We start from the raw sequence: 20,489 nt of genomic DNA, 5'->3' as shown, positions 1-20,489 counted from the left end.
ACCAGGAGAGACTGGGAATTACCGATAGGAATACATCCCTCTATAAATAGATTTTCGGAATATATAGGTCACCAACTCATCATTCTATTCAGCTTTCGGATACATGAACCATAATAACCCACTGTGTACTACAAAATGATAAATAAAAATACCCCGAAGAGCGCGATTTATTGACGGAAAAGGTTATTTCATTTGAAAATGTTTGCATTGCGAAATTCTCCAGTTCGCTATTCATTGTATATATCGCGAAATTTCATTTTTAATTAATAACAAGTAAAACGGTTTCCTGCAGGAACGTTTTTAATGATATTAATATATTTCATTTAACTATTTTCAGGGGGTGGGGCGAGGATAAATAAACGTTTGTATCTGGAATATATTTGACAGTAATCGATTAATAAAGAAGAAGGTCTTTGGAAACTGGTGACCGTTGATGACCGGAGAAGATCGAACATAAAACAATTATTTCTTTTTTAAGAAAATAATTAAATAGGCCTACCATTTTATGAATAATTCCGAGCAAAAAAAAAAGTAAACACACAAGTATTTATGATGGCAGATGCCACTACGAATATTTTAATTTTGTAGATTTTCAGTATAAATAATTTATTGTTTGTAACATTTTGAGATACATACTAAAGAAACATTAATCATTTTCAAGCACATCATTCAAGTTTTTCCACCTTAAACGGTAACATAATTATAGAAAATTAAAAATATCACGTAATAGTTTTTTGTTCTTAATTAGGTGTCTAATTCCCTAGAGGATTATCTGTAACGTACCAGCAAACGGTATTTATCCAGGTTTCCGAAAAGGTCAATTAACCAATCATGTACGGTTTACAGATCACATGCTCCTCCATGTACCGAAAACAGGTCACGTGCTCTTCCATGCCTCAAAAGTTAAACGCGTACCAATACCCTGTGGTCTCCAGACCGCAGTCAAGCACCTACTGGTCGGAATAAACGGCTTTTATTATGTCCGACTAAAAGGCTCGAGAAGTTGCTGTCGCCCTTTCTCATTGCGTCGAGGACGCCAAAAATAAACTTATACAGGAAAACAAATACAGATATACAGTACGATTTAGATTGCAAAGATCAGAAAATATCACAGAGCTTGCAGCCCTTTGATTTAATATCAATAATCCCACAAGAAATTATAATGTCATTGTTGTGCAAGCTACGCTAATATGACTTTGCATGGAAAACTATAAGAACTAACATATGCAAGTTAACCCGAGTATTTTCTTTTAAATACTTCTTATTGAAATAAGCCAATATTTGAAAGACTTTTGAATGCACATAATACATTTTATTACCAAAGTTTATCTATAAACAATACAGTAATCTAACAAATAGGGCAATTTTCTCTGGGTGCCAGGTTTATATTTTTCTGTTTATGTTTAACCAATTATTGACAGTCTGCTTGACTGAAATAATGAGAAGATGGCATGATGATAAGAAGTATAATTGAGACATTTCATGTGAAGACGTGAATCAACGCAATTTCATTGCACTTCATATAAAAGTCAATCAAAACAAAGAATGCGTATTGCCTGTTTCCAGAAATGTTGTCTTTAAGTGTAATTTTTTCACAATGTGAAATGTGAGATTTTGTCACATTTACGGAAGAGTAATACGACTATGGATCAATCTTTTATGCATAAATCGCAAGGTTTTGTTTACAAAAAAGTTCAAATAATTAAGAATTTAAGTGAGGTAAACTGTTTTGTTTTATAGAGCATTCCTCACAATGAGTGTTGAGCACAACTGGCTTAATTCCTCAATTAAATTATATGCTATTTGCAGCCGTTTTGTTGTGGTCAACACTAATATTGTATATATTTATATATACATAACTATTTATAAATGCTGTTTTATTGTTTGATATATATTTTGGACCGAGGCCTTTAATTATGAAAAAAATACTTGAGCCTTGTCGTGTGCGCGCGTGAACGCGTGTGTCATGAAATGTGTAAAAGGGGTACCCGTTCGGTTTATGCATTTTCCATTGTTAATTGTTGTCGTTAGAGAGTTGGAAAAAGAAAATAAATAAGAACAATGTTTTATAACATTTCGACATAAAAGTGTAGTTTAATGGATTAAATATCTACGCACTTTATCTGTTCAATTAGTCAGATTAAGATCACGTTCCTACATTTTAAATTCAAAACCGACCGAACGGAACGAGTCGCTTTTCATCATATTACTTAAATGTATTGCGAAGGTTAGTAGCTTACAACAAGTAACTTTAGAACTAAGACTTTTACTGTCAATAATAATGGTGTATTGTTATGAAGGGCAAGTTTTAAATTTGTAATGTCAAAGTTTAATTTGTTGACCATTTATTATAATTTAGCTTAATAATCTACTTGAATTCTATCCCAGCTAGAAACAAGATTAAACTAAAATTCATATTACATTGTACATTGTAAATCCTATTTTACGACATATTATAATTTTTGAAAACGCCAATTTTTTACAGTAAAATGTGAAAATTATATAACTGCTGTAAAATTTCCATAGGATGCTTTGTAAATGCATGCATGAAATAAAATGTTTAATTATTTACACGATAGCGTATGCATGAAATAACGCCAAACTTTAAACACATCAAAAAGATACTTTGCAGATACATTAAGGATCATAAACACAAAACGTTCAATATGCGACAAATCTAAAAACTTCCACTTGCTAATTATTAAACGAATTACTAAAGCTAGGCAGTGACCTTTATGTACCTAATAGTTTGTATATCAACAGATATAGGTATCTTATTTGTTAGGTATATTTCTCGCCATTTTGTATTCCCATAATGCATAACTGGTGTGCGAAATTGAATGTCATTTGCAGTATCCGTTCTTTTTTTTCTTTTTTTCTTTTTTTTTTTTGAAAAGTAATAAATTTAGTTGTGTAAAAATGTTAGAAATGAAAGGCGTTAAGCCCTTTGAACTAAAATCGGGTCAAGAAATCGCACTCACACACGCACGTACGCAAAAAAAATCCTTTTCCATTCTGAGTATATTTTTAACGTTAATTTTCATCTATGCAGGATATTTAATCTTTTAGTTTTTGATGCTGTTGAACCTTAGTGGAGCTCTTTGATTGATACCAGTAATTAAAGTGATAGTGGCGATGACAGTGACAGTAATGTCAATGATGATAGCGACGATGACACCAGCATGAATGACAATGGTGATGATTCAGTAGCTGATTGATTGATTGATTAATTGATTGATTGACAATGGTGATGACAACGATAATGATTAAAGATTATTCTGCTTTAGTTGCAGTTCTTAATACTTCCGAAAAAAATGGATTTTCATGTTGTTTTTTTAAAAACATCTATAATACAGACTTACTGATAAATATATTTATTTTTATCCAGCAAAGAATACACCACGATAAAACCTTACTCGCACTAAAAGATACTACCATCATACTACATGCGATTGTTGTCAAATTTTAAGTACTGTAATTCATACTTTGGATCGAAGAACAAAATAATATGCATTTCACTTTAGAATCATATGAGATGACATTTTACATGATAACACCAATCTGAAGAGGAAACTATTAATTATGTAAATGAGGTGTAAAACCGAAGTCCGTTCCCCCGATTGTGTTCGTGGTCCTTTACTGCCACTTTTCATGTTAATTCTTTATAATCATTGACACGCAACCTTCTGAATCTTTTGGATGCACATCTATTAAATCAAAAGTTTGTACACTGCACTTTTCCCCTAACCAACCATTTATTAACCCACTCGATAATTGCTTTCAAATATTGAAACGTTCAATTAGTAACAAATCAATCTAGATGTGATAGCAAGGTGAATAATGTTGACAGTAATAATGTTAATTTCTGTGTAAATTTTATCAGTTAAAATACACCAAAACATCACATATTTCTTTAATCTTTACTTGTTTTGACCGTTGTCTTAATCAGAATAACGTACAAAGTATTTGACGTCACGTCCGTTAGGACGCCAACGTCAACGTGACAAATTTGGGCAAAAACGTGAATGTAAAGTAATTAAAAAATTGATATGGATCAAAAAGATACAGCGGGTATAAATAATAGAACTATATTTCTACAATATAAAGCAGAGAAAAATGATAAAACCCAACATACCTTTATGTCAAAATATATCATATAATTTTATATATACATTGACTGGGAATTAGCGAGAAAGCATTACTTTACTTAGCCAGCAAGTTATCTAGAATAATAAAAAAGATAATAATAATAATAATAATAATAATAATAACAAAAACATTATCCATTACATATTATCATCATCATAAGGAAGCGTCCTGGTACCAATTTAACATGTTCTATAAAAAAGGACTTTATAAGTGTTCCTCTACGTAGAAGTTGTAAAGTCCTACGTAGGAGTTATAAACTCCTAATTAGGTTTTTTTTATCTCCTACGTAGGAGTTATTAAGTCCTACGTAGGACTAATAAAGTCCTACGTAGGATTATTAGTCCTACGTAGGAGTTAAAAAGTCCTACGTAGGATTTATAACCTCCTAATTACGCTTTTAAACTCCTACGTAGGAGTTATAAAGTCCTACGTAGGACTTTAAAACTCCTAATTAGGGTTTTATATCTTCTACGTATAAGTTATAAAGTCCTACGTAGCACTAATAAAGTCGTACGTAGGACTTATAAACTCCTAATTAGGCTTTTTTATCTCCTACGTAGGAGTTATCAAGTCCTACGTAGGATTTGCAAAGTCCTACGTAGGAGTTATAAAGTCCTAATTAGGCCTTTTTAACTTCTTCGTAGGAGTAATTAAGTCTTACGTAGGACTAATAAAGTCCTACGTAGGAGTTATAAAGTCCGACGTAGGACTTATAAAGTCCTACGTAGGAGTTATAAACTCCTAATTAGGCTTTTTTTAACTCCTACGTAGGAGTTTGTAAGTCCTACGTAGGACTTTAAAACTCCTACTGAGGTTTTTTATCTCCTACGTAGGAGTTATAAAGTCCTACGTAGGACTAATAAAGTCCTACGTAGGAGTTACAAATTCCTACGTAGGAGTTATAAACTTCTAATTAGGCTTTTTTATCTCCTACGTAGGAGTTATAAAGTCCTACGTAGGAGTTTCAAGGTCCTACGTAGGAGTTATTTTTTTAAAGAACATGTTAATTTGTAACCAGGACGCTTCCGTATCATCATCACCAACACCAATAAAAATAATAATAATAATAACACCACCAATAATAATAATAATAATAATAATAAACAAAAAATAGATAATAAAAAGAATGAATGAATAAGAGAATATGTAAAACTAATTTGTCAAATAAAAACATAAAATAGAAGGGGGAAAATATTTTTCAAAAATAAAGAGAGGGAGGTATTAAAAACAGCAAAAAGTACAAGATTAGGCAATTTGCATAGAATAATGAAATATTTTATGAAATAAAATGATATAAATAAGTAAAAATAATGAAGAAAAAGCGTAAGATGATATAAGACAAAACATTAAAAATGCATGGAGAAAGTTTTAAAACAGTTGCAATATATTTATAATTGCCAACTAAAAATTACAATTTGAAAAATACACTAGTGTTCATTCCAGAAGGAAAACACAGTATCAAGTCTGTAAATCAAAGCTGTTTCACAGGCGAGTCTGTCCATATCATTGTCAACAATGTCAATAGGTAAAAAGCTGAAGTCTTCAACACTGTGGTCTGTAAATTTTAAAAATATCAGACTAATTCATTTGTATTCTTTGACGCATTAACAACCATTATTTTTTTCATAACTAGGTTCTGGTGGTCTCTTTTGGGGACAAAAAAGAGAATAAAGTCAAAAGTTTAACCAATTGTATATATGACTAACAATGACTAAATAAACTATTAAAGTATCACTAACATTTACAATGTGGCATTCAATTATTTGATTTAAGATAGTCAAACTATCCCTTTGTTTTAGTTTTAAACGATTTCCCCTTTTCAGGTTTCAAATACCAAAAAAAAAAAAAATACTGTACGTCTAGACAAAAGCTTTAACAGATTTTGAAATAAGGCTGCTTTCACGAAGTCATTTTGAAAGTCATTTTTATAATAATGTTAAAGGGGAATGCGGCATTTTATCAAATAGAGTATAACCTTTATAGAGGATATTAAATGATTGTAGCTTAAATACTACATTTTTCAAGGAGATGAATACATTCATATTATGCGAGCCTCTAGCGAGCATATTTTTATTTTATTCATCACGTTTAAATATAGACTGAATATACACGAATATAGTATTATATTTATATCATATACCTATAACAAAGACTGCTCAAAGTGCAAAATAATCATGTTCTAAGCATATTTACAAATAGACAAATAATCAAATACTACAATTCTTTAAACTAATATCTAGATTTCGCAAATGTTCTTTTACTTACATTTTAAAATGCATAAATTGCTATACATAGCACAGAATTGATCCAGCCAATAGCTTCTTTCACAAGTAAAAAGTCTAAGTCATTCTTCTTGAATAAGACTTATAATTTTTACTTTATAGACAGACAACCTTAAAATATTTTCAGTAAGAGTACTTCCTAATGTTATTTTAGGACAGCAGGCAAGTAATGCAGTACATTACCATTACTTTGACCAAGAAATGCAGTACCATTACAATTAAGCATATAACAATTTCTTTTTGCAAAGCTAAGATGTTTTGCAAATTGCTTGAAATGATCATTTTCAACCGTTGAGAGTGGTACAAGGTCGGCAGCTATGTAGGAAATTAAAGTTTTTATGGCTTTTATCTGCTTAGGGTTGTTTGGAGTATATACTTTTGAAGTTGAAAAGAATGGTGACATATTTCTGTCACCAGATAATCTGATAACTAACTAGTTTATTAAGAGGTTAACTAGTTACGTAACTAGTTAACCTCTTTATTAACTAGTTAGTTATCAATTTATCTGGTGGCAGAAATATGCCACCATAGAAAAGGATTCTTCCACAAATGTTGTGATTTTTGCTTAATTAATTGCCTTCTTTATAGACTACTCAAGATATTCATCTCTGTGTTTTACCTTTAAATAAAAATACCTTACCTTTAAATAAAAATACAACCAAACTGAATTAAAATAAAATTGTTTTTTTTAAGTTAACTTATAACTGTATTATAAGTCAGTAATAGTGACTATGCATTTTATGATAATCAGTGTAAAAATTTAAACTCCAAAAAGTGATAATGTGTCCAATGGTCAAACAAAGGCAAGTGTCAAATAGTAATTTTATCTTGCATAAGGGTTATGGTTGGTATAAAGGTGTATAAAATATCAAATTGGTTACATTGGTCGATTTTTCATGATTTTATATTTTATTTAACTGATAAAGTCCATCTTAAAACTTATCTTGTGTTCCTTGGGTCATCCATACCATATATGATGTAGTAGGTTTAATGAAGCAATGCAAATGAATGCTTAGTAATGCACCTTCCTTACCTGAATTTTGCATTCCAGTACCATTAAAGTAATGCAAATTGGCATGCAGTATCATTACAGTGCATTACTCTCAAGAAAAGTAATGCATTCTTACTGCATTACAATATTACCCAAGCCTGCTGAGGAGTCACTTTAAAAAAAGGACATAAATACCCGATTCATGATTGATCGTCGGTTATTTACTCCAACTATTCAATCCAAAATAACAAAAAGCGCACAATTATTCTACGCTTAAATGGATATAACTTTGTTAAGACAAGTAATATACTGAAGGGTTTACGTAGACTAAAAACTTGTCGATTGAGTAGTGTACCTGCACGCAAAAGTACTATAACATTAGGGAAAGCAGGGTCTGTTTGTTTGTACACATAAGTATAATACGGAGGCAAAACCTTACTTTTGTCATCACATTTTCGGACAACGTGACTAATTTTCAATTTATAATTAATAGATGAACTTCAAGGAATTGTCAAATTTTCAATATTAATCCATACACAGAAATGTTAAGACACAATAATGTCGTGACGTTGCATAACAGAGTAGCAGACGAGCCTGTAACTGTTGGAGTTGGAGATGGAGCTCTTGAGCTCGAACCGCCTGCAGAGAGCGCCACTTTCGAAAACCCGCCAAATGGAGGACATCGAGCTTGGTTAATAGTTCTTTCATGCGCGTTGATAAATGGGTTGCTAAGCATTATGGAGTTGTTGATAGTCTTCTCTATTATTGACGACAAAATGTCGTCTGATACCGGAACTGACGAAGATGCACAAGTAGAAATTTCATTACAGTTCATGGCACTTGTTAATCTGTATGGTAAGTTTGCATTTGTGTGTGTGTGCGTGCGTGCGTGCGTGCGTGCGTGTGTGTGTGTGTGTTTGGGTTTGTTTACCCTCGCCAGCGGTAAGAAACCATATGGGCAAGCATATACTCCATTTATGACCTAAATTGTATGTTTACTAAATGTTATATCTGTACATGTATTATGTGCATACCATATCTCCCATAACAGGGTCGTCTCTACGTGGGGAGGAAGATGGGATAATCCCATTCTAAGTTTGTAGGTTCTAAAATTAATTGTTAAAAGTTCTTATTTTAAAATGGCCAAGACGTTAATAAATTGTACCTTCTTTTATAACAGGTCAACGATTAAAAGATACTTACAGTATTTACATGTAAAACTTGCAGAATTCGCATACTAACATGCGATAAAGGCATGCCAGGAACGTTCTTGTTCGATTCAATGTGGGCTTTTTATGTATATTGTTGACTTCTATATTATATATCATTTACGCATACATTAGGATGCATATGATTAATGAAATGTTTGTAATTAGCAGAATTTATTGTAAATTTTGTAAGTTCTACCGAACGCCCGCTTTATAAGAATGATTTTGAGTCGTTAGGAGATGATTGCCTCTTTTGTCCTCATTGGTCTAAAATTTGTTGTTTAAAAATTAAAAGGTCAACCCGATTTCGTTTAAATTCCTGCATGTTTTGGATTGAACTTTATTGACAAGTTTGTCGCGCGGACGGGATAGAGATTTAGCAGGTGCCCGTTGCATTCCAATGTATACGCGTTTTTCTCGTCTTCAAATTTTTTATAAAAAAAATTTCTTAAATTTATTTATAAAAAAAATTTAATAGATAAAATATGGTGGAAAAGGCCTATCTGTTGATCACTGTCTCATGGTATATAAATTATTATGTATTCAGATATTACACATAATAATTAAAACAATTCATAGAAGAATGCAAAAAATACTTAGTCCAAAATATGGCTTATAATAATAACTTGGTTACCCATAATTTGATGAGATAGTCTTTTTGTAACTTATTTAAGAAAATCTCATGCTTGAGTGAATCCGTGAAAATCGTATTGCTCCATATGGGACACGGGTTTACGTATACTATATTAAATATACTAGGTTTTATGTACAATTATAGGGGTAACAGAAAAAGATAATAAATACAACACGGGGCGAGAGGCAAAGGGATATATACAATATGGAGTGTCTTTGTGACATTATGGGTAATCTGTAGCCAGCACCTCCCAATTTTGTAAATAACCATGAGACTGTATGGTAAAAATAGTCTAGTACACAGCTGTTTAGATTTTATACACTTTATACAATGGCTGTGCACTGACTCAAAAATTTAAAAAAAATAAAACTCTGTTATTGATCTATAAACCTTAAATACGATATCATATACTGTAGTATATAACTCTGGAAACTACCCCTCGCGTAATGTTATAAAGTTCGCGTCTTAACCTGGATAATTTAAATGTGTTTTGTCTATTAAGACTACCTTATATTGTGACGGAAATGTACTTTATAGTAAATTTGATTGCCTCCCCTTTTTATAAGTTCGCCATTTGCATAAAAAAATATTACAATTCATTCGTAAATCTAATAAGATAGGAAGAGTAGGCATTTTTATGGTGGCATATTTCTGCCACCAGATAACCTGATAATTAACTTGTTAATTAAGAGGTTAACTAGTTACGTAACTAGTTAACCTCTTAATTAACTAGTTAGTTATCAGGTTAACTAGTTACGTAACTAGTTAATCTTTTCAAAAAAGAAAAGATCATAACGGGAAATAAATGCATGTTTGTGCCCGCAACTGCCATCCCTTATTGTCAGCTTAATATTAAGAGGTTAAATAGTTACGTAACTAGTTAACCTCTTAATTAACTAGTTAATTAATAGGTTAACTAATTACATAAATACTTAACTAGTTAACCTCTTAATTTACTAGTTAGTTATCAGGTTATCTGGTGGCAGAAATATGCCACCATAAATAGGAATATGAAAAAGAAAATAAAAATAACCTTAAATGGAGGGGAATTAAAAAATCGTATAATAATTCACAATCCGCACACACATATACATATATGTGATATAAATTGATTATACATGTTTTCATCTTAATTGTTTAAATTAAATTACAGATAAAATCATAAAAATATACTCGCTTAACAATGCATTGCAGATTTGAATATCTTGGAAAGTATGGAATTATGTTTATATAACAAATCCATTAAGACGGTCACCATGTTTGTAACAAAGGCCAGAGCAGAACGCGCATGTCAATGGTTACAATTTTTTATGGAAAATGTCGAAGGAGGGCAGCCAGCTAGTTGGAGTTATAATAAATGACCCAATCCAAAATAATACAACAACTATTATACAGGTTATTTAAGATGAAGAAAAAGTAATACTAAATAGATTGGCGTATTTTTCTATACAAGTTGTGAGCGGTTATTAAATTGTATGTTTTCATTTTTTCACAGCTCCAATGGGTGCAGTTGTTATGATTCATTTTGGTTATCGGGCAACAGTTTGTATTGGAGCCGGTATCGTCATGGTAACCGTTTTCATACTATCTTATCTTGAAGATGATACCGAAGACGCTGTAAAATTCTTTCTTTATGGACCCGCATGTGAGTTCAATTCTAATGAAACGAAACTCATTACAATTTTAGTGAAAACTTTTTAATTTTCATTTGTTAACAGACATTTACATGATGTTCTATAATTGTCGAAAAAACTGACTGATCGGTAATTAACTTTTCGATCCTGTTGATTGATTGATTGATTGATTATCGTTTCATAGTAACAATTTCTATATTTTGGCTTTTCAGCAATAGGCACGAGCTTCATCAAACTAGGCGCATTGATCCCAGTGTTAGAATATTTCACAACAAAGAGAATGAAAGCGTTATTGCTATCAAGACTTGGGACATATGCTGGACAGATTATCTTTATTCTCATAATAATAATAGGTTCACCTAACAATAATTGGAGGGCTAATTTAAGGTACTTTTGTAAAAATGTATATGTACACAAACGTACAAACGTAAAAATGCATTTCAATGAATATATAGCTACGAAATTAGGTCAGAATGATTTGATAAACATTGTTCAAGAGCCTTTTAAATTGAATATTTAAAAGCCCTGTAAATTCATGAAACGAGCGAATACCGAATGATCCGACTTCGGTGCTAACGTAACATTTACTTAAAAAAAACACTCGCTCTTTATACGGTACGCACACTATATTTATATTTACCTTAAACAAAGTATCAACTCCTTACGTGACAGAAAGATATATCTCATATTTATTTAATGATGTCTCAATATCGCTTGCCTATTTAAATTTAATTATTGACCTTAGAGCTAGCCTTTTAAGATATTCAATTTTGAACACAGAATTGACCCTGAATTCTTGGTCAGCAAGATAATCGCGCTTCATTATCTTGAACCATGGACCACTGGTCGTCTGTTTGAGCATGAATATAATAAGGCAAGCTATTGATCAGTCAATTGCTTATTTATAAACAGGAAAACTACCACATTGGAACAAATTTAGTACAATAATTATTTAGTTCATTTTTGGGATGAAGTCAAATATTTCTCAGTTTATATTTAATTATCTTGAAACGGTAGAATGTCTTGAATTGGATAGCGCATGCGCGTTTAAACCATCGCTAAGTACATGAAGTACCAAAATATTTTGTTTCCTAATTAAATGTATGTGTATAGTTATAAAATGAATACACATTGATAAAAATATCTTTATTTATAACTTTTGATATAAAGACACCGTAATAAGAAAGGTTGTTTTGTTTCACCACTTATAGCTGAATGTACTAGTCTTGTAAAAAGATCAGATTTAACCTTTATATTTTAAGGGGCAGCACAGGGTTATGCATCGGAATTGGATTGCTTGGCTTAACGCTACAGGAACTTAAACTGAACATGAAAGATGGTACAGGAACATTTGTTGCAAGGATCCTTGGTGTTGGAAGTAAACAAATTCTTAAGAACGCACTATTTTGGTCAATATGTGCTATATATTTCTTTTACCAATGGGGTAATTCTTTTATTTATCATATGATTTATTTGAAGTCATTACAATGTTCAACGTAGGCAATAAATGCAAAGCACATTAAGTTTTATATATACTAGTAGCTATTAGTTAAAACTGGATTAAAACACACAATTCTCTTTAATTGATAACACTCTATTCGTCGTTTGTTCTAAGGTGAACATAAAGACGATATACATTGTTGAAGCCTAGAAGGTAACTAAGTTTCCAACATTATAGATAGACTATATACGTAATAGAAAAAGCACCGAAACACGAGGCTATCTGATTTATACGAGGGGGCGTAGCCCCCGAGTATTAATCAGATTGCCGAGTGTTTTGGTGTTCTTTCTCTTTTGTATCATAGTCAAACATAAAAACACGTTCCCTGTTGTCACAATATGAAACCCCGGCAAAATGAACCAATGAACGAACATCTGAATATGACATTTCTGTCGCTTTCCCTTTCTCTGCCGTCACAATATGTAAACCCCAGCAAAAAAGATCCAATCAATGGGCATGCTCTGGAGTGCGGGTAACTAATACCCGCACTCCAGTTAACGCACTGTGCATGTATATGTATACGATTTAACCCTGACACATTTTCAACAGAAAGGTCTCCAAACTATGATACAATTTATGCTTAAACTAGCCGTAATCTGTAATAAGTATGAAAAGTGAGTTTGGTGAGCAAGCTTATTCTTTATTTGTCTCGGTTATCAGTTGTTTTTCATGGACAAAAATGCTCTCAGATCTGTACTGATCGTTTTAACAAGGTTTCTGTCATTTCTGGTAGTGAAGAAAAAGTTCTATTATATATTTTAGGCATTGAAACGCCTCAAGGTCAAATCACCTCAATGTCTGAACACTTGGGGATAGACAAAAACTTAGGAAAGAATCTCGTGTACGCATTAAGTCCGACCTTCGGACAACTATTGGGAATATTTTTAGCATGGATATTCAAGAAAGTTTACTATGAGGAAGAGAGCCGGTTTGTACAATTTTAATAGACACATCAGCCTTGATAGAATAAATAAAGTTTTGACACCAGTACTGGTTGGTTCTAGGAAGCGGACTCGAAAGTGATTAATATAAGTTGCAAGAACTTGTTTCGCAATCGAGCTTAAATAAATATGTTTAAACCAAATAAAGTTTGAAAGAATCTCCATCATTCATCGATATCCTAAATAATCATCATAAACATCATCATCATCATCATCATTATCATAATCATTATGAGAATCTACTTTAAGATGAAAATAATCAGGGCAAAACATGTATATAAAATTACCAAATCATCATTTTTATGCAGTCACACTTTAAGTTATCTCTTTGTTTATATTTATTTTCAGATTGCATATGCGAACGTTGAAGGCAGACCGTATGAAAATAGTGTTTGGTATTTTATTTGTGGCAGCAATTAGTATGTCTATTGGTTGCTTTATAGCGCCTAAAGCAGTTAACTTTTGGTACTTCTTACCATTTAGTATCCTGTTTGCTGCTTTGTATGGTAAGGGGCATATTCTTCGATTGCGATGACATCATTACTTTTAAATATGTATCTTATTCATCACTGATTAAACATAGAATGGTATCAAACTTTGCTCTTTGAGCAATGTTTCCGATGACGTGATACTCACTCCAAATAAACATAGCCATAAAATTCCATAAAAATCTCAAGTAATTATGCTTTAACACACTTGAAGAACTGTCGGTCTTTATTCTTCTGGCCATGTGACTTTACTTGATGTGTGTTTGTTACAGCGATAGATACAGAGTAATATTGAGTACTTAAAATAAGGAGTGTCACGGTTAGAGAAAATGCTAACCGTTTAAACGTCAACGTAATAACCGTGTTAAACGTTTTTACGACCGTACTAATAAAATCCTTAGACTTTGTTTTTTATGTTTTTGTTCGTATTTTGTTCGTATTTTGTTGTACTCAAAATGATTACAATACATATCCGAATATGGAGTGACTATTTTCCGCTAGGGTCGTACCGTATACGATTAGATCGCGGAAAAATTCATTGTTGAGTACAACCAAAATACAAACAATTGTCATATTTTGTTTAAAAAAAACCTACTTAAGGTAATATTAAGAATCAATTAGTAACTTTTTTGCTCTTTTGTCAAATATTAACCTCGGTTACCGGTTATTGCATTTTCTAACTGTTTTTAGCTAAAAACCGACCGTACCCGTTAAAACGGATAAATGTGACACTTCTACTTAAAATGATCAAAAGCAGTACACGTCTTAAACACAATATCAATAAACTATTCTTAATCGTCAAAAATTCTGTAATGCTTTTTCTCTATCAGCATTTTGCGAAGGTTTACGAGATGATGCTGTCCCGGAAGAGTTTGGAAGGGAAAATGTGCGAATTGTTGAAGGACTTATCCTGATGTTTGTTGGTCTTGGTGGTGTTATTACAAATGTAATTGGAGGTAAGCCGGCTTATATAGAGATACAATTGACAGGTTATTTTCTAGAATGAATTTAAGCTCATTTAGTTCTGTTTTCAATAATAAATAAAAACACTTTTGATTATGTTGGCAAGAATCATGAGTAATCACAAGTGTTGTTTTCATACATATTTTGTAAATAGAAATACAAAGAAGATTAAATGTTGTTTACAGCAATTAGTTATGTATATTTTAACTGAAATGTAATATTTTTGGCTTTTATTGTACAGTTCTTTTTCATGACTTTTTAAGGTGATATTGAAGATGACGATGATGATAATTGGAAGAAACTATTCTATTATGGTGGTGGTATGTTACTTCTGTCATCATCTGTCACATTGACTGTTCTTGTATTGATACAAAACAAAACTTTACCGTCCAAATTTCAAGCCAACGCCGTTCTCGCATTGAACCAAACCAATGAAGGATTTATTAGTAAAAGGAACAGAAAGACCACTGTCGTAAACACAACGTTACAACAGCAGCCGGGAGCATCGACAAACAGCAATGGCGGTTTTCAAAATAATGACACCAGATCTGAAACGGTCGCTTACCAAGTTGGCGGCAATGAATTTCAGCAGCCAAATACAATCATTCAAAATCAGACGGGTAGTTTCCAATACCCTCAACAACAACAGGCTATGCCTGTTCTTTATATGCACGGCAGCATACAACCTGCACCAGAACAAGCAGTAGTTATAGGTAATCCACACATGAATACCCAACCTTATCAGCAAGCGTCAGTAATTCTGCCAAATCAAACTGGAAGCTTTATGCCGTATCAAAGTCAATACAGACCGCAGTGATGTCCCATAAAATCAATCAGAAAGCGTTGTTACCATACAAGACCTTCAATAATTTGGTTAACATTTCAAAAATATGTATGCAAGAATGGCGATTATGCAAACTTGTCACAAACCTATAATAGGAATTCGCTTCTTTATACAGCCAAGATACTTACAATATACACGTAGCCATCAGTCTTTGTTTACTCGATTGCCTAATATGATTTTGAATAAGGCGCATGATTTACTGTGGAATGACACGATTGATTTTGAAGTCGACAATAAAAATACATAAAAATATTCACATACATCAGCTTACACTGAAGGACCTATTTTAAATTTCTTTTTATTTACATTTTTTCTTCAAACGGAAAGACAATGTTTTCTTATCTCCGTATACAAAAAATGCACTGTGCAACTGTCTGTATTTAACCGAGATTTGATATGGTGGAACGCGTTAACACGTTTTCTCCACCTAAAGGGGAGGTGTTTGCATAAAATTTTGAACAAAACAAATATTAAGTGTAAGAGTTGCATTGTAATAAACACCTGAATCTATCAGCTGTTTACTTTTAGGAACTAAAAAAAAGTTTGTTTTGAAGAATTTTTTAGTATGTACCTTTTAAAGTTTTTGTTTTTGTTTTGTTTCTTTTCTTTTCTCTTTTGTTTCTTTTCTTTTCTCTCTTTTTTTGTTGTTGTTGTTTTTTTCCAATATTTTCAGATGATTTATATAGTGCTTTGCGGACATATGTCTGGCTTCAAAAGTTAGATATAGTAAAGCGAGGTCACCCGTGTGCTTTTTATTTTGGTTTTATTTGGTAATGAGTCTGATGCCTTTATGTCTTATATACTACGTTCATGCTCATATTTGATATTGAATTGTTAGTGATTTCTTTACAGTAACGTACGTTTACGTCATTATTATATAATGATGATGTTAATAAACCGAAACATGTTTTGATATTAAAATTTGTGTTGGTTTTTTATCTATTTGCCATATTTTTCTTATTAAAAAGTTACATATCGTTTAATCTAGATATAGTTACAGCTAGGATATGCTCAAATTTGATATTTATTACAAAGTATGTAAGTTCTGTTTAAACTTCTACTGAAATCTTTCTATAGAAAAACCTAAATTTTACTTGATCTGTAATAAGGAATGCAGCTTCCCATATACAGTTTATTCATTCTTTAATTCAAATAAGACATATTCAGTAAGAATTTCTGTATTTATCTATTTCAATGATTTCAATACGTTTCTGTTATTTATGATTAAAAAATGTTACTCAAGGGTGAGCATGCATAATATATCTTAAATTAATATCCAAGACATTAAGATAAATCATTACGACCGTGTCGGCACCGTCTATATATATTTTTAACACAATATACAAAATGAATAGATATGTATATTTGTTTACAAATCTTTATGTAAAACACCACTTAGATTTTTTTATAAATTGATTTTACCAATTTTGTGTTATTCCTCAGAGGCCTGGGGCTTTTACAAAAGGTATACAATTAGAAGGAACTTTTTATTGCATTCTATTAAAATCTTAATTGGTGTTTTGATACCGACTCAAAATGATTTTGTACATAGGCAGATTTAAATTATGCTCAATAAATTAAATATTGGTTGATATCGTGTATGTCAGAACTGAACTGGCTTTATTGCTATTAAAAGCAGATTATTAAAATAACAGTAGAAAAGTAAAGTGGGTTTCGAAAGTACGGTCGTTATTGTCTAGGCTAGGTTTCGACAATGTATGGTAGAACCGAGGTGTTCAAGTAAATATATTTCTTAATGTATTTAGCCAGACAGTTAGAGACACATTGAAGTGCCCGAATCAGTAATTCTTCAAGAGTCCTTTTTTACAACACTTTCAATAACATGTATTTCGTTATTGTTGGTATAGAAAACGTACAGAATAGCTATGTCACGTTTCAGAATGTCATCTCATGTCCTAAAAATAATGGTTGTGATGGAGAAAACTCCACATACATCCAATGGATTAACTGTGTAGCATGTAATCGATTAGCGAACAAGTTCCATTATCATTAACGTCTTGCAAAATGTAACAAAATTCTGATCTGAAATAAACTGCAAAACCGTTATCAGACACGGCTAGCTCACAATGATTCTAACCTCATGCCTGGCTCTCCCAAGCAAGTAATATCGGACATTGCGTCTAATGGTCATTTGCCTTTCAACGCTGAATCAAACCATATGGGATAAGTCGGAGAAAATGGTAATTACTACTGAGTATCACAGCAAAGACACAAACGGACACCTGAGTAGAACCACAAATGTTCATTAATGGCTACACCGCACTGTTATATTTGAATTTTTTATCCGCTCAATTAAAATTTAGTTCAATCTTAAATTGAAAAAAATGTATGTTTTATTATCGGAAACGATGTGAGAATTGGAAAGACTGTTAACATGGTAAGAAATTAATTTGTAAAAGATATAGTTTACACAGAAGGAAACAGGTTCGCTCTTTGACATTCTTCACACAAAAAAAGAATTGCTTCAATCCTCTTCATTTCAATTTATAATTTATTGATTGTGCCATACAAAGTTTTCAATAAAAGTATTACAACATTTAATTTTATAAGCCTTTAAAGTTGTTTTCTTTCGATTTTTGTTATTTTATTTTAAAGCAATATTGGTATCGCTTTAATCAGTTTTAACATACTTTAAAATTCCGTTTTCAAACACAAGTTTGTTCTAGATACCGTGGTATATATAACTTTTAACGACTTGTTACAGGAATCAGGAACTCAAATGAAAAATAAATCTTTATCTTCGGTGCGAAATTTATGAATAACATAAATCTATTTTTGTCCGACAATGATATTTCATTTCTTCTATGTACTTAATCATTCATTTAGTTTAAGATATACAAATGTAATACGCTGTTGAATTTGATACATACCCTAGGATGATTGTGAAATATTTTTATGCCAGCAAATACCTATAAAAAACTTAACTTTTCTAACGAGATAATCAAGTTATATTTCAAGTGTTTTCGAGTACTTTCTTTGAATCGCTATCATGTTTCCAGATTATCATGTATATGTTGGTAAATAAGTGATTTAATTAAAATGCCAACAAAATTAGTCTTTAAATAATTATCAATTACATAAAGATATTTTTCAAGAGATTTATATCTTCCTTAAATTCTTAACGATGGTCCTATTCGATAAAACACGACAAGAATGATATTTGCAACATTGAAATGTATTGTTTGATGTAGTATTTCTTGAAACTGCTGAGAGTCTTTGTCGAGAAGCTGTTCAATTGGTACATTTTACGTCAATGTTGATATCTTTTATACAATTTATCATGCATTTTGTTTAAATAAATTAGTTTTAACAATCACTTAGCAACAATTTTCAAACTTAATATTTTTATTAAAAAATGATATTTGCACAGGATATCTTAAGTTTTCATAATGTTCCTGAAACAATGTATAACTGTAAGTTCACATTTGTTTTTTTCCATCTGACATAATCTCATTAAGTTTGATATAAAGGCTATTTCGAAAGTGTATGAGTTTAGATAGTTGTTCATACATTTTAGAAAAGCCGTAAGGTTCCGAAGATAACGATTTTTCACTGCTAGATTCAAACAGATATCAAAATTTTATTCCTAAGCGTATGTTAATGGTAAACATTCCCCACTACCTTAGTTTAAACAGATATCAGTCATTTATTCCTTGGCGTTTGTAAATCAGGGGCTATCTACTTCCCACGATGTATATACATGCAATATTGTGGCAAGATAAGTTGAATAAATTTCATATTGCAATGGAATCAGTCAGGTCAAGTTATTCTACAGAAAAAACAGCAATCACTTAAAGGATAAACAATGTTTAAAAATATATTCTTTAATATTTTGTGACCTTTTAATTACTCCGTCTTGAGCTACGATTATTGACAATTGCATTTCAAATTGCAAAAGGCATTTAACAACACGAAGAAACATTCAAGTTGATTTTAAAATATGCACATTCATTATGGCTCTTTCTTAAACAAAGCTGATTTATACTAAACAATTTCCAGAACAGTAAGATTATCAAAAACGACAATAATAAAAACAAAAGTCAGTTCTAAATTATAAAGTACTTCTTTGTAATAACTTTCCGTTGTTTGGATAGGTGACTTAAGTTAGTAAAAGCTTTACAGAATGTCAATAAGAAAAGAAAACATTTAGAAAATATCTGAATTTATTTGATATTCAGTTTTCAATGGTTTTCGAACATTACAATTTAGTGGTTTATTTTGAACAGCGAGTCATACAATCAATATCACAGACACTTGGAGTATGGACCCCGCCCTTCTCCGCCCCTGAATATTAAAAACTAAAAGTATTGTTTATTACAAGAATAAGTTTTAAATTTGTGTTTATATTAGTATGAGACGGTTAAGTGTCTAACACATGAACAAGTTTGAATAGAATTTCATAACGTTTTAAAAAAGTCAATTTTTTTCCAACGCTTCAATTTCCTGAAGATACCAAGCTTCGAAATGTAAACACAACTGACCTACATATATTTCAGGTATTTATGTCATCGCATGCCATTTATTTCTGGTGTAAATCAGTCGATGCATATATTCCTTTAATAAATAACTGCATGTTATTATCAGATCGTACCTTTCTTCCAAGCTTTGCACATTTAATTATATTTTCATAACTGAGTCACATGCTTCTTTACGAATTCATGACCACTGGAATGTTTCCCGTAAATTACAGCGGGAAAATCGCTGGGAAAAAGAAATTCAATCGCAACTACTCGGCCCTTTCCGTCAGTCTTCTTGATTTGGTTTCTGTACTGATTAGGGGAAGTAACCGCTGCGGGGTTTTGGTTCTCGGCATGGAAATGAAAGCGCAAAACA

General features: G+C 31.6%; 2 protein-coding genes across 2 annotated transcripts; both read left to right on the top strand.

Moving 5' to 3' along the window:
- Positions 1–7,795: 7,795 nt before the first annotated feature.
- Positions 7,796–11,838, top strand: LOC132715782 (uncharacterized). Its single transcript, XM_060698848.1, has 4 exons — positions 7,796–8,277; positions 10,760–10,909; positions 11,111–11,285; positions 11,811–11,838. Exons 1-4 carry the CDS (start codon positions 7,965–7,967, stop codon positions 11,836–11,838), a joined length of 666 nt encoding a protein of 221 aa, XP_060554831.1. The 5' UTR covers positions 7,796–7,964.
- Positions 11,839–12,090: 252 nt separating this feature from the next.
- LOC132715781 (uncharacterized) lies at positions 12,091–16,523 on the top strand. Its single transcript, XM_060698847.1, has 5 exons — positions 12,091–12,342; positions 13,162–13,327; positions 13,689–13,846; positions 14,659–14,784; positions 15,055–16,523. Exons 1-5 carry the CDS (start codon positions 12,228–12,230, stop codon positions 15,606–15,608), a joined length of 1,119 nt encoding a protein of 372 aa, XP_060554830.1. The 5' UTR covers positions 12,091–12,227; the 3' UTR covers positions 15,609–16,523.
- Positions 16,524–20,489: the final 3,966 nt, after the last annotated feature.

Source organism: Ruditapes philippinarum, unplaced genomic scaffold (assembly GCF_026571515.1).
Source record: "Ruditapes philippinarum isolate M1 unplaced genomic scaffold, ASM2657151v2 ctg5629_1_1_1_1, whole genome shotgun sequence".
Lineage (NCBI taxonomy): Eukaryota > Metazoa > Mollusca > Bivalvia > Venerida > Veneridae > Ruditapes > Ruditapes philippinarum.
Note: the sequence above shows the minus strand (reverse complement) of the source record. Positions and strands in the feature narration are given on the sequence as shown.